Source organism: Syngnathus acus, chromosome 6, assembly GCF_901709675.1.
Source record: "Syngnathus acus chromosome 6, fSynAcu1.2, whole genome shotgun sequence".
NCBI lineage: Eukaryota > Metazoa > Chordata > Actinopteri > Syngnathiformes > Syngnathidae > Syngnathus > Syngnathus acus.
Window position 1 is genome coordinate 1,820,697 of NC_051092.1, and position 11,812 is coordinate 1,832,508.

Genomic DNA, 11,812 nt, shown 5'->3' on the forward strand with positions numbered 1-11,812 from the left:
GATGTTGAACATGAGTGAGGTGCCCCTGCGTCCTCTCACCTTCAGCCGTTCCGATCCTCTCCTGCAGCCTCTCTGGAACCATCTGCTCATGCACCACCGGCCTCTTATCTCATCTCCTTTTTTGCCGGTCCTGCTGGCTTTTTCCAGCTACGTCGTCTTCAGTACGCCTTTTGCCGTCATGGACTTGCTGGGAGAAAGAGCGCCTTTGTTTCACAAATACAAAATCCAGCCAGGAAGGCGGCCCACGCTCGGAATGATGGCAAGGAGCTTCCAGACGTCTCTTTTTAACCACATTTTCTTCGTTTTGCCGAGTGTGCTGGTCAGCATGTTCATCTTACCTCCGCCGGCGTTGCCTCAGGAAGCTCCCGCGCTCCTGGAGGTTTTCATCGACGGTCTGGCTCTTCTTCTCGTCTTTGACACCCAGTACTACATCTGGCACGTCGTACACCACAAACACGTGCAGCTGTACCGCTGTGTCCACGCCGTTCATCACGAATACTCGGCTCCTTTCTCCTGGTCCACCGAGCAGCTCAGCATCCCGGAACTGATGACGGTGGGACTGTGGAGCAACCAAGACCCCATTCTGCTCAAATGTCACCCGCTGACCACTTGGTGCATCACGGTGCTTAGTATCTGGATGTCTGTGGAGGACCACATAGGCTACGACCTACCGTGGGGTCTCAATCGCTTGGTACCCTTCGGCTTACTGGGGGGAGCGCCTGCTCATGACATGCACCATCAGAGGCCAAGTAGCAATTATGCTCCCTTTTTTAGCCACTGGGATAAAATCTTTGGCACTGCTGTCCCGCTCAGGAAAAAAAACTGACATGTAAATATGTTTTAGTATTGTATATTATGAGCATTTGTGGGTTCATTATTTTGTTGTCGTTATAAAATTTCTTTATGTTGACTCGTTTTCTGAAACGACACAAGATGGCGCCAAAGCACTGCCAAATAGAAAAGTAAAGTTATTTATATTATAACTATTAGGCAACTAAAAATCTGTTTTGGGAGGAAGGGGCGGCTTGTTTTTGCTTTAAGTGGCATTATGGAATGAAGTGGTTACAATTTAAAAAAAAAAAAAAAAGGATGACTTTGGAATGATAAAAGCTGTCATGTTTGCTTTAGCAAAACCTTCTTGTAACTAAATGTATCATCTACCGCTTTGATCCCATCGTTACCAATTAAACTGTTGCTTCAAAATATGGTCGTCATTGTACGTGGTTGTTGTTTGCTGACTCACGCTTCATTCCAGAAAGGGTAAAAAAAAATTAAAAAAAAGGGCAGTCATTAACGGCATGCGACCTCCTTTTCCTCATGATCTTCTTACATAAGTCCAAATCTTTACAAGCAGATAAATCATTCATATTTTCTTAATCGGTGGGTTGGGAAAGTAGGCTTCGGAAGATGGTGTACAGGTCAAGCACACCGTTGGAATGAATTAAGGACATTGTGTTCTTGAAAAAGTGCTGAAGGGAGCTTTAGTTGTTCATGACTAACTTGAGGAAGGCAGTAGCAAACAACAAATGACATTCCTCTCAAATAATGCTGAGTCAATATTTCCAATTTAAAAAGATCTCTATTTTAATTTGGGACATATATTCATCAATGGAGACTCTTATTTAAATACTGTACAAACATGTTGGATATCTGACCCGTGTTCTCGGTCGGGTGCATCTTGCTGTAGCTGATGAACTGACGCCGGAATTTGCGCAGCTCGGCCATGTTGACGCTCCTGGTAAACTCGATGTTTGACATTCGGTTAAGAACTTTTAGATTAAGTCATGACCTGATTTTTTAGTCTATTTCAAAATCAACCTGGCCTTGGTTTTAAATCAAACGTTGCCGTGTAAAAGCAACTTGTATGGTGACGTCACCGTTTTCTAGCTGCCAATAAAGTCCACTAAACTGTATAATTTGCTCAACTTGTTATTCCAGACTTTTAATCGATTTCTATTCATTCATGGAGCCTTCATGATAGCCAACATCATCTCTCCCATAGGAGGCGGAGCTTGATAATTCAGGGTGAGTTGTTTGGAAAAAAAAAAGGATATTTTCTCTGTTGTGCCTGGAACTGGGATGCGGTCTCCAGGAACGCTTGTCTTCTGTGCATTGAAAATGGCCTTCAAAAAGGGAAGAAAATACAAGAAATGCATTGACATGAATGCTGAGTGTGCCACTGACATTAACCATCATCAGTCAATAATTCTGCCACAGTGGAAAACTCAGCAGCTCATTTAGCACCTTTGTTGTAAAACACTCACACGCAATTAACGGATGAACCACAGTGCTTGTTTGAGGTTTTTCACGTATCGCAATTAATATGGCTGCTTTTTTTTTCTCTCTCCACCTATCTCACTCCATTGGCATCCCAACTCCAAGAAATTATATTCATTATCTTGTCACCCCGCAGCCAATCAATAGCTACGTTTACTTGTGCACAGAAATCAATAATTACACAAATCCTTGCGTGGGTGTGACAAGAGCGAATTTGGACGAGACATACCGTTAACACATCCTGTGTGGTCTTGTCTAACTCATACAGGAAGTTTGCAGATGAGAGTGGTTGCTGCAGAGACACAGATGACTATGAGCTCATTTTCAGACAAACATCAATACTTCCCCCCCCCCCCCCCCCCCTGATTCTTCATGTGTGCGTTACGTTTCGAGTGGATTGGTTGGGTGGCGGTGCTTTCCTTTTGAAGAGTGCGTCTGCGATGGCTTCAAATGGAGTCGTGTCATCTTGGAGGATGTTGAAAAGTGGACTGTCCCACCGATTTCTTGAGTCTGGTGCTTCAAACCGCTGAATTAATGCGTTCAAGCTACAGATGAAAGGAGTAATGTCAATAGATTTGTAAAAGTTTCTCATTTTAAGACTGTCTTCGCTTACATGTCCTGTGTGTATTGCTCTTCCGCATCTCTACTGTTGTTCCACGCCAAGCTCACATCATCTGATGTCAAACAATACACCTTAAAAAAAAAAAATAAATCACGTCAACTTTGGCGATGTTCATTTATTTCCAAATTGGCATTGTTTAATGGACTTACCAGGCAGTGTGGCGTCTGTGCATGTTTTACGAGACAGAAAAGCTCATAGCGGTAGCCTGCAATAAATAAAAGTGAATACTAAATAAGTTCTCAAAGGTAAAGTCACAATTGTGTAGGCCCGGCATATTTATGCTTTTTATTAACTGATACAATTTTTGTGTGTGTCTATTATGCTGTCAACATTTCATCTCCATTGTATCAAGTACCTTTAATGTAGTTTAAGGAATCCAATATAACAATGTCATCCTTGTTGACTTTCCTGAACAACAAAAACACACATTAAAAAAAGGAAACAGACAATTTAAAAAAATACAGGTCTATCATAAGAGCACCCACCTCTCCACTTCAGCTTTCAGGGCAGCTCTGACTTGTTTTTCCTTTTGAGAATCTGCAACGTTATTATTTACACGCTTATTTACTGTGAACAAATGCATTTGTATTCGAGTTTCACAATTAAAAATATGATATTTAGCATTTTATTGCAAAACATATTCCTGTAGTGGTTAGCTGCGGCTTGCCTGCATACACGGCGTTCTTCTCAGCTGCCAGGGAAGAGTCTCCCACAATGTGAACCTTTCTGTCCGTGTTTTGTTCAAAATATAATTTTAATTCCTCTGCCCTCCGCGTTTTACCACTGCACGGATAACCACACATAACTATTAAAGGCATGACTATTTGATTTTGTTTTGTTGCCGAAGCTACGCTAGCGGTGTTGTGGTAGCATGTTTGGACAATGACCCGGATGTGATTACCAAAACTTTGGGACAAAATAAAAGCAGTCAAACAAATAAAATTGTAAATAATTTTTTTTCTCGCACAAAAGCCCACTTACTACATTGAAAAAAGTAAAAACAATATTAATTCCTTAAAATAATGCATTCACTTGAACTTACGTCGTGCAATTTTTATTTCGGCAAACTTCACTGATGTGTTAGTAATTTCACCAAAACATTTCTTTCAGTGTAAATTAAAATTTCAAGAAATACTCCAGCTCAAGTCATAATTTAATTCATTAACTATAAATGATTGTATAATTTATTCATTTTGCCATATTTTAATACTTTAAATTGACTATATTCGTCTATATTTTGTCACTCAAGATTAAAATCCAATATACTTTGAATTTTTTTTTTTTTTAAATGTAATTGTGAAATGTGAATATAAACAGAAGAGGGCAGAAAAAAACAGTTGGTTGAAAGAGATTTGTTTATTCAAGTTACATTGCATAATCACATTCTTATAATTGACAGCAAACAAAACACATCAGAGTCAGAATTATCTTAATTGCCAGGAATGTTAAAACATGCAAAGATTTTGTCTCCTCTAGTTAGCGCATCTCTTGTACTATACTGCAAATGTCTTGCGGCCAATTTTGGGTTTGATTACGAAGATTGTCTGCAGGTCTTCTGGACTATTGATGACCTTCACGCCCTCCGTGGAAGAACCATCCGCCACACCTTTCTTGCCCATAAAATGACCTAAATCAACACAAGCACATCATCTAACGTAGAAGAACAAAAAACATAAGCCTGACAATGTGACCTCTCTTACCTGTTGCCCACATTCCTCCAACTCTTGGATACGTCTTCATCCTGGAACCCTTGTTTCTCATCAGATTTAAACGAAGAGTCTTCGAAGAGGTCATAGTAGACACGAGGATGACACAGAGCAGGAGTCCTGCTCTCCAAACTAACTTGCCTTTCATTGGTCTTAAGTGTCAAGTTGTGATTTGATTCAAATGTCTTTGCACCTCTGGAGATGCTGGAGATGCGCAGTTATAGTGAGAAAGGATGGGCTTCATATTCTAATGGGATGAAGTCACCTCTCCTTCTCATTGATGTCTTGTACGACCCAATGGAATCAAATACAAAAGCTGCGTCAAATAGTCTGTCTTTGCTTTAGAATTTACATTCCGTGTGACCCCTTCCCCCTAAAAAAAAAAAAAGGTTTGACAGAAATATAAATAAATGCACCAATTTATTTGTATGTAATTTGGGTAAACATAATAGTAAGGCACACAGGCCACTACATGCTGAATAGATGTCTTATCTTAAAAAAAAAGGCTCTTAAGGCAGGTATACAAGTTGTCACTGTACAAGGAATCAAAAATTTAAAAAAAAAAGTGTATCCTTCAACGAGCACAAAAAGGCAAATCATACATGTCAGCCATTTAAGGTTGCAGAGAGAAAGAAAATGAACAAGCAGAAGTTACAAAATGGTGGTTCACAAGTCAACATGACTCAATATGGTTCCCGAAATCAATTTATAAAATTTCATAATATGGGATTATACTCATTCTGCATTGCACTGAGATTATTTGCGACTCCTCTGCGCATTTCACAATCACTGCCCTTTATAATGGAGGTAGTTACCGTCACACTTAAAACCAAAAACCCTGTCAAAGCAAGGGATCCCTCACTTGCTCTTCCTATTTTTCGCTAGTCACGACACGCGATATCCGATCTTGTTAACGTACCTCGATTTTGACATGATAGAACTCCTCCAAAAGTCATTTTGCGGCACACTGAGGTATTTTTAATACTGCTAAACCTCACATTCACCAACCTTCCCTGCTTTGCCATTTTTTTTAAAAAAGCATATAATGCTTATAATATAGTGAAAGGCATTTCATTTTCATGATTAGTACTGCTTTCAAACAAATAGTGCATAAAAACAGTGCCAGGAATGCCATCGATAGACATTTGGTGGCATTAATACTAAAATTTAAGTAAGTTGACTACAAAAATGGAAAGCACAATCTTATCCATGTTATCTGTTTGTACCAAAATTAAAACCCTTTTTTTCTTTATATAATGGAATATAAAAAAAATAAAAAATCTGACTCACAGTCTGACAGGCAGAATGAATCTCATAACCAGCATGCAAAGTTAAATAAAAATCTATGAAACCAGGCTTACCAGTTTGTCACTGAATATATAACTATGAATATAAAAATACCGTTTTCTTGTTCGACCTCTCGTTTGACTGTGCTGCAAAATGTGACCGTGAGTAGCAGCATGTGGTAAGCAGCTTGAGTGACGGACGTGTGGACGTCACACTCCTGACATCTGAGTAAGATCTGAGTCCTTGTCTGTCTCCGAGGGCTCAGCTTTGGTCCGAGGGTCGCTCGCTACCTCCTCGGGATCTTTAATTTTGTGCACGATGACCCGGTGTCTGCTGAGGGACAGAGACGACGTGAAGCACAGGCCGCAGTGAAGGCACTGGGGAGTGTTTGCGGCGCTTCTATGCTGAGCGATGTGCTCCCGGAAGCGGTCGGCGTCGTCCGTGTCGAATCCGCACTTAGCACAGCGCAATTGCCTCTTTAGACGCTTGGATAAAGGAGCCTCCGTGGAATTCGCCACCTCCTGATCCTCCTTGCCTGAGGTCACCGCGTTGGAATTCTGCGAGCGAAAGAGGACTCGTTACGCCGAGCGGTGATATTCGCACAAATAGTTAGCGGCGAAATCTTTTTTCCACCTTGCTCAAATCTTTTTTGCATGCCTGGATGGAGGATTTTGGCATTTGGCCTAGGTCAGGATTTTTGATTCCATGCATAAGACTGATGTGGTTCTTCATCATCACACTGCTGGTAAATGTTGTTTGTCTGTCTGTGCAATACCTTCAAAAAGTGCATCAAGATTAAGATACAATCAAATCTAGTGCCATCAGTCAAAATCAACCAGGGATCAATTGTGGGAAAATGATCTGTTGGTCATGAAACGTCTTACCAACAAGTGTACATTTTCTTCTTGCTCTGGTGGTCACAGCGAATGTGTCTTCGGAGGCTCGTCGCCGAGCTGAACGACTGGTCGCACTGTCGGCAGGCGTAGCGCTTCAATGACTTGAGGAGAGGAGACATTGAGGGAGTCCACATTTCAATGTCACGTGGGAACACGGTCTCATTGACTTCATCGCGTATGCATAATGTCTCGTCACCGTGGGATAGTGGAAACGTAATTTCGGTTTCTTTGTGTGTCTTGGCATGTGAAGAGATTGACAATAAAGCTGACTTTGACCTTTGACTTTGATAATCACATACCGTATTAGTCGGCATGAACTCGTCTCAATAAATGTGACACGTTGTAGCTACTTAAGATTAGATACGTTTTTTTATGGTCACGGACATTATGCTCGCTATTTACTTTAACACCGCATAAAACCAATAAAAAACAAACAAATAAAAAAAAAAAAATCAACATGTATATTTTCTGTGATTTGAAAATGAACGCAAAATGACACATATTTTCCAATTAATTAAGAAAGTAGATACAATTTCCTGCGTGTTGGATGTGCATCCAAAAAGCCAGAGAAGTTCTTCACCTTGCCATGCTTGGACTTCAAGTGGGAAAGGTAAAGGTCTCGCTCAGGGAAACACTGAAGACACTCGCCACACGTCCAGCCCGACGGCTTCACTCTAGGCTTGCCGTCCTGCGCCGCCTTTTTTCGGGGAGCCTCCGTGCGTTTTACCGAGGCGCGGCTGGGACTGGGCTGGTGCTGCGAAGCGCTATTTTTCGTTTGTTTACTGTTCACTTCCGTCTCTGGTCTCGCCTCTCCTCCATGAACACTCTTTGGAAACAAAAAAAAAAAAATAAAAACATTCTTTTTCAAGGCTTCGACCAATCCCCCGCATTGCATTCCAAAACCATTCCTCCCGTGCATATTTCCCGCTCACAAAAGACACTTTGTTGATCTCGTCAAGGTTTACCTTGAAATGCTGCATCAGCAGCTGCTTTTGAGAAAAGACCGAATTGCATTCCGGACACTTGAACACGCAGGAGAGACGCTTGTTGGCGTCCTGATGGAAATGTTGAAAGAGTAACCACTTCTTGGAGAAAATGTCACCACATGAGCACTTGAAGGTGAACCTGTGAAACAAAAGAGACATTTAGTTGAAAGGAGAAAAGGACGCAATCCAATTTCAAATGGGATCGCAAACTTACTGAGGAGGGATTTTGCTAGCGCTGTGTTTACTCTTGAAATGAGCTTCATAGCTGTCGGAGGTTTTGAAGGCCACCGGGCAGACGGAGCACTTGTGGAGAACCTCGCAGTGTTTCTCCTCAATGTGCGACTTTTGCCCGAGAAGGGTTTTGAAAACCACCTCACAGTGAAGACACCTGGAGGGACAGAACGGCGAGCTTCACATTTCGGCACTAGTCCAGATTGAAAATGTGTACGGCGACTAATTTTTGGGAAAATAGCAACAGAATCCGATTGTTGTCCAATCTCGAGTGTTCGTCATCTACTGTGAGCAAGCGCAACTTACTTGTACCAGGCTTTGCGTGCATAGTGGAGACAGTTTTCCCGGACGTGCTTCTGAATGTCGTCAGAGAGCCCCGTGGCGCCGCACTCGGGGCAGCAATAAGGGGGCTTGAGTGTGTGGATGCGCTGGTGGGCTTCCAGGCTGCACCTGTTGGGTAGCAACATGGAGCAAAGCTTGCAAAACTGTTGGAAGAGAAAGGGGAGGGGGCGTGGGGGAGTAGCATGGAGATGTTGAGCAGAAGCACATTTCAGTTGAAACATGAACAGGCACTACTGACGACTAAATTCATTTTAAGGCAACTGTATGCGACTGATTAGTTTGGAGCTCCCTGAAAAAAAAACAATTGCTTCAAACTTAACGTTTGCATCAAAAGTCTACTCACCAGTCCTTTCTTTTCGTCTGCCAGAGACTGATAATGGCCAGCGAGTGCCCGGTGGTCCGGCATTTGCTCGTTGCACTCCAAGCAGCGCAATCCGTGGTGGGCGACGTTGTCCGGATAGAGGGGCATGACGGCTTGATTTTTAAGCGAGCGGGACGGCGCGGCCCGAGACTCCGTCGTCTCCGCACCGAGAGGGACGAACATGTCGGCCTCGGCGATGGGTTTCATGTGGAGCTGCGTGCACTGCATGACGGCGCCGTTGTTCTTGTGCTGTCTGGCGTGCGCCAGCAAGGCGCACTTGTTGAAGAAGACCATGGTCTTGGCGCAGTGCGCGCATCCCACCTCGATGTGGACGCTCCGCCGGCTGGAATGGAAGGCGAGGCTACGCTCCACCCCGAACGAATCCCCGCACTCGAGGCAGCGGTAGCCTCGCGCCGGGAGGCGGATGTCGCTCTCGGGCGGGGGGTTCAGGTCAGGCACGTACGTGGCCACGGGGTTGGCCTTGTTCAGCAGCCGGTTTAGAGTGCCCGCCGCCGTGTTAGGGACAAACGTCGGTGGCCAGGTTTTGACCTGGTGCACCAATGGGACGGCGCTGCTCACAATTGAGGAGAGCGAGTGCTGGCTGGATCGATGCGAGGTGGAGCGGGCGCTCGCGGAAGCGGCGACGCTGTGAGGGACCAGGTTTAAACTGGCAAGGTGTGCCGCTTTGGGAAGGGGGGCGGAAGATGTTCTCTTTGGTTTACGCGCTGACCTTTTGACGGGTAAATTGGGGAACGATGTCGGAGTCCTGGGCCTTTCCTCCGATTTGCTGTGCAAGACTTTTGGTGAATACGCTCCGTCCTCACTCAGCAAACTCTGCGACGGCGAGGATTCGTAAGCCGAGTGGACGTCGTCCGTTTCGGAATCGGGCGGCACGCTGGTCACGGTGCGCTTCACCTGCCCGCTGGTGGTTTTGATCGTCTTTATTCGGACCTTGGGGATGACTGGGGGGGAACCCCTGGCCTTGCCGCTGCTGTCGCTGCAGATGCTGACGGGGCTGTCGGGCGGCTTCATGAGGCGCTTCACCGCTTCGAGCGGGCTCATGGGACTACGAGGGGATCTGGGTACCTTGGGGCTGTATTTCGTGTAGTCGCTGTGCGTTGTTGGAGAGTCTCTTTGGCTCGTTTGCTCGCTGGGATCCTTTCTTGCATTGAGAGCAACCAGAGCCTCAAAGCAAGACGGAACTATCGAAGAGTATGGCTTCATTTGAGAAAACGGGTCAAGGTCATCTACTAAATTGCAGGTAGCCTGACTTAAGGTCTTGTTACTGCTTAGACGAGGAAGGCCGCCGAGCGCTCTTGTCATTTTATAAGCGACACCGCCGTCAGGTGGCTCCTCACTTCTCCCGGGCGACACGTTGTCCTTCTGGAACTCATTGAAAATACACAGATTTGCTTTTTGTGGATTGTCTGCTGCTGAGGGTTCCAGCAAATTGGATTCTACCGGGAAACAGGATCTCTCGAGCTTGGGATGCGCATTTTCTCTTCTTCTTAAACTGTCTTCACGCTCAGGACTGGAAATAGGACTCGAGCGAGACTTTGATTGGGAAAAAAATGGCGTTGCATCAGGTTTGTGTTGAATTGGTGCTTTTCCAAGAAATTCACTTGAAAATTCCCCATTGAGAGCAGAGACAAATGATTTACCGAAGACACTGTTTGCCGTCTCACCGGATCCTTGTCTATTAAATCCATTTTGCAAAGCTGGTTCTGAGTGGAGCCCGTTTCCAAAACTTTCCAATGGCTCCTGAAGATGCGTGTTTTTCACAATTACACTCACAACAGGAACATCCGCAGCAGGGGTTGCTTGATGACTCAAATTGTCGTTGGCAGTTACTCCCGAGTGTTTTAGATGCACCTCATCATTCCCCTCCTGGATGGGCTCTTTGGCATCCAAGCCCGTGGCATCTGGGATGTCAAAGGCTGCTAGAAGATCATCAAAATCCGGGGTTTTCATGTCACCCATGTCTGCACAGTCTCGTCAACCTGCACAGGACACATAGTGAATAAAATGAATCCTGCACACAGTAAATGAAAGTCGAACTGAGAGATTTCTTTTTAACTTGAGTAATATCAATTTCGCTTTCTCGCTAACAAGATAAAGTGAACTACTAAACTCAAATCTCTTTAGTAGTCACAAACTTACAATGACATTTCAAACAGTCCATTATTTCCAAGTCGTTGGTACTCATTATACCGCATGAGTGCACAATTATCTGCATGAAGCACACGTACAATGTTTTGACGGTAGCAATTAGCCGAAAAGCTAACTTAGCTGCGTCGCTACACTACGGAGGGTAGTAAGCAGGTTAGCGCGATGCTAGCCGCGTTAAACACAACGAGCGACCGATGAGCCAGCTTACCATTTGACCCGGGTTTGCTAAACAGTTCTATGGACTATCGGAACACCCTGTTTGTAGCCTTGCATTTAGATTACGTTCGCCAACGTGTGATGGGTTATTTCGACGCTAACTAGCTAGCAAGGAGCATAGAGGGGACATGGGCTCCACCTTCCCCGAAGTTGGTCTTGCAGGCGGTGCTGGTGCCATCGCTTGCGTGTGTTTCTTCTGAGTTACGGTTAAGTTACGGAATCAAATAAATACACTTAGGTAGGTGTGAACCAGTTTTAAAAATAAAAAATAAAAAGTACTTGTTTTGTCACGAAAAAATATAAAGTGACATTATGACGTCTTTGGGTTTTTGAAAAGCGCTATACAAATTTAATAAATTATTATTATTGTTATTATTATAAACAAGACATTAAAATAGAGATGTGAATAGAGATGTGTATGTGTCATTACATCAACATTTGACTTAAGTAGGCCTGCTGTGTAGGAAAATAATTTAAAAAATGTACGGAAAATATTTACGGCTGACATTTTACGCAGCACTGCCCTCTGCTGTCAATTGAAACTCTTTTCTGGGTTTGGTCACGTGATGTTCACAACGTGCGCTCAAGGCAAGGGCACAAAACTTGACTTCCAATTTAAAATCATATTAATATTTGCCTCATTTAAGTATGAGGGATGGGCAACTTAAATGACGGAGGGGGTGCCCATCCCTGATGGAGAAAAGTCAACCAACTGCACA

At 43.9% G+C, this 11,812-nt stretch overlaps 3 protein-coding genes across 3 annotated transcripts; 1 reads left to right on the forward strand and 2 right to left on the reverse strand.

Annotated features, from left to right (window-relative positions):
• The first annotated feature begins 1 nt into the window (after window position 1).
• On the forward strand, window positions 2–826 carry ch25hl1.1 (cholesterol 25-hydroxylase like 1, tandem duplicate 1). The gene has a single exon (XM_037255433.1). The coding sequence runs from the start codon at window positions 2–4 to the stop codon at window positions 824–826; it is 825 nt and encodes a 274-aa protein (XP_037111328.1).
• Window positions 827–1,559: 733 nt separating this feature from the next.
• kti12 (KTI12 chromatin associated homolog) lies at window positions 1,560–3,800 on the reverse strand. Its single transcript, XM_037255432.1, has 9 exons — window positions 3,567–3,800; window positions 3,385–3,436; window positions 3,255–3,307; window positions 3,049–3,104; window positions 2,891–2,970; window positions 2,663–2,822; window positions 2,507–2,569; window positions 2,055–2,123; window positions 1,560–1,749 (listed from the first exon to the last, which is right to left on the reverse strand). The coding sequence occupies exons 1-9, from the start codon at window positions 3,715–3,717 to the stop codon at window positions 1,606–1,608; spliced, it is 828 nt and encodes a 275-aa protein (XP_037111327.1). The 5' UTR covers window positions 3,718–3,800; the 3' UTR covers window positions 1,560–1,605.
• Window positions 3,801–5,008: 1,208 nt separating this feature from the next.
• Window positions 5,009–11,251, reverse strand: znf592 (zinc finger protein 592). Its single transcript, XM_037255428.1, has 9 exons — window positions 11,086–11,251; window positions 8,691–10,708; window positions 8,312–8,490; window positions 7,989–8,162; window positions 7,754–7,913; window positions 7,369–7,614; window positions 6,777–6,889; window positions 6,526–6,667; window positions 5,009–6,449 (listed from the first exon to the last, which is right to left on the reverse strand). Exons 2-9 carry the CDS (start codon window positions 10,686–10,688, stop codon window positions 6,102–6,104), a joined length of 3,360 nt encoding a protein of 1,119 aa, XP_037111323.1. The 5' UTR covers window positions 10,689–10,708; window positions 11,086–11,251; the 3' UTR covers window positions 5,009–6,101.
• Between the last annotated feature and the right edge of the window lie 561 nt (window positions 11,252–11,812).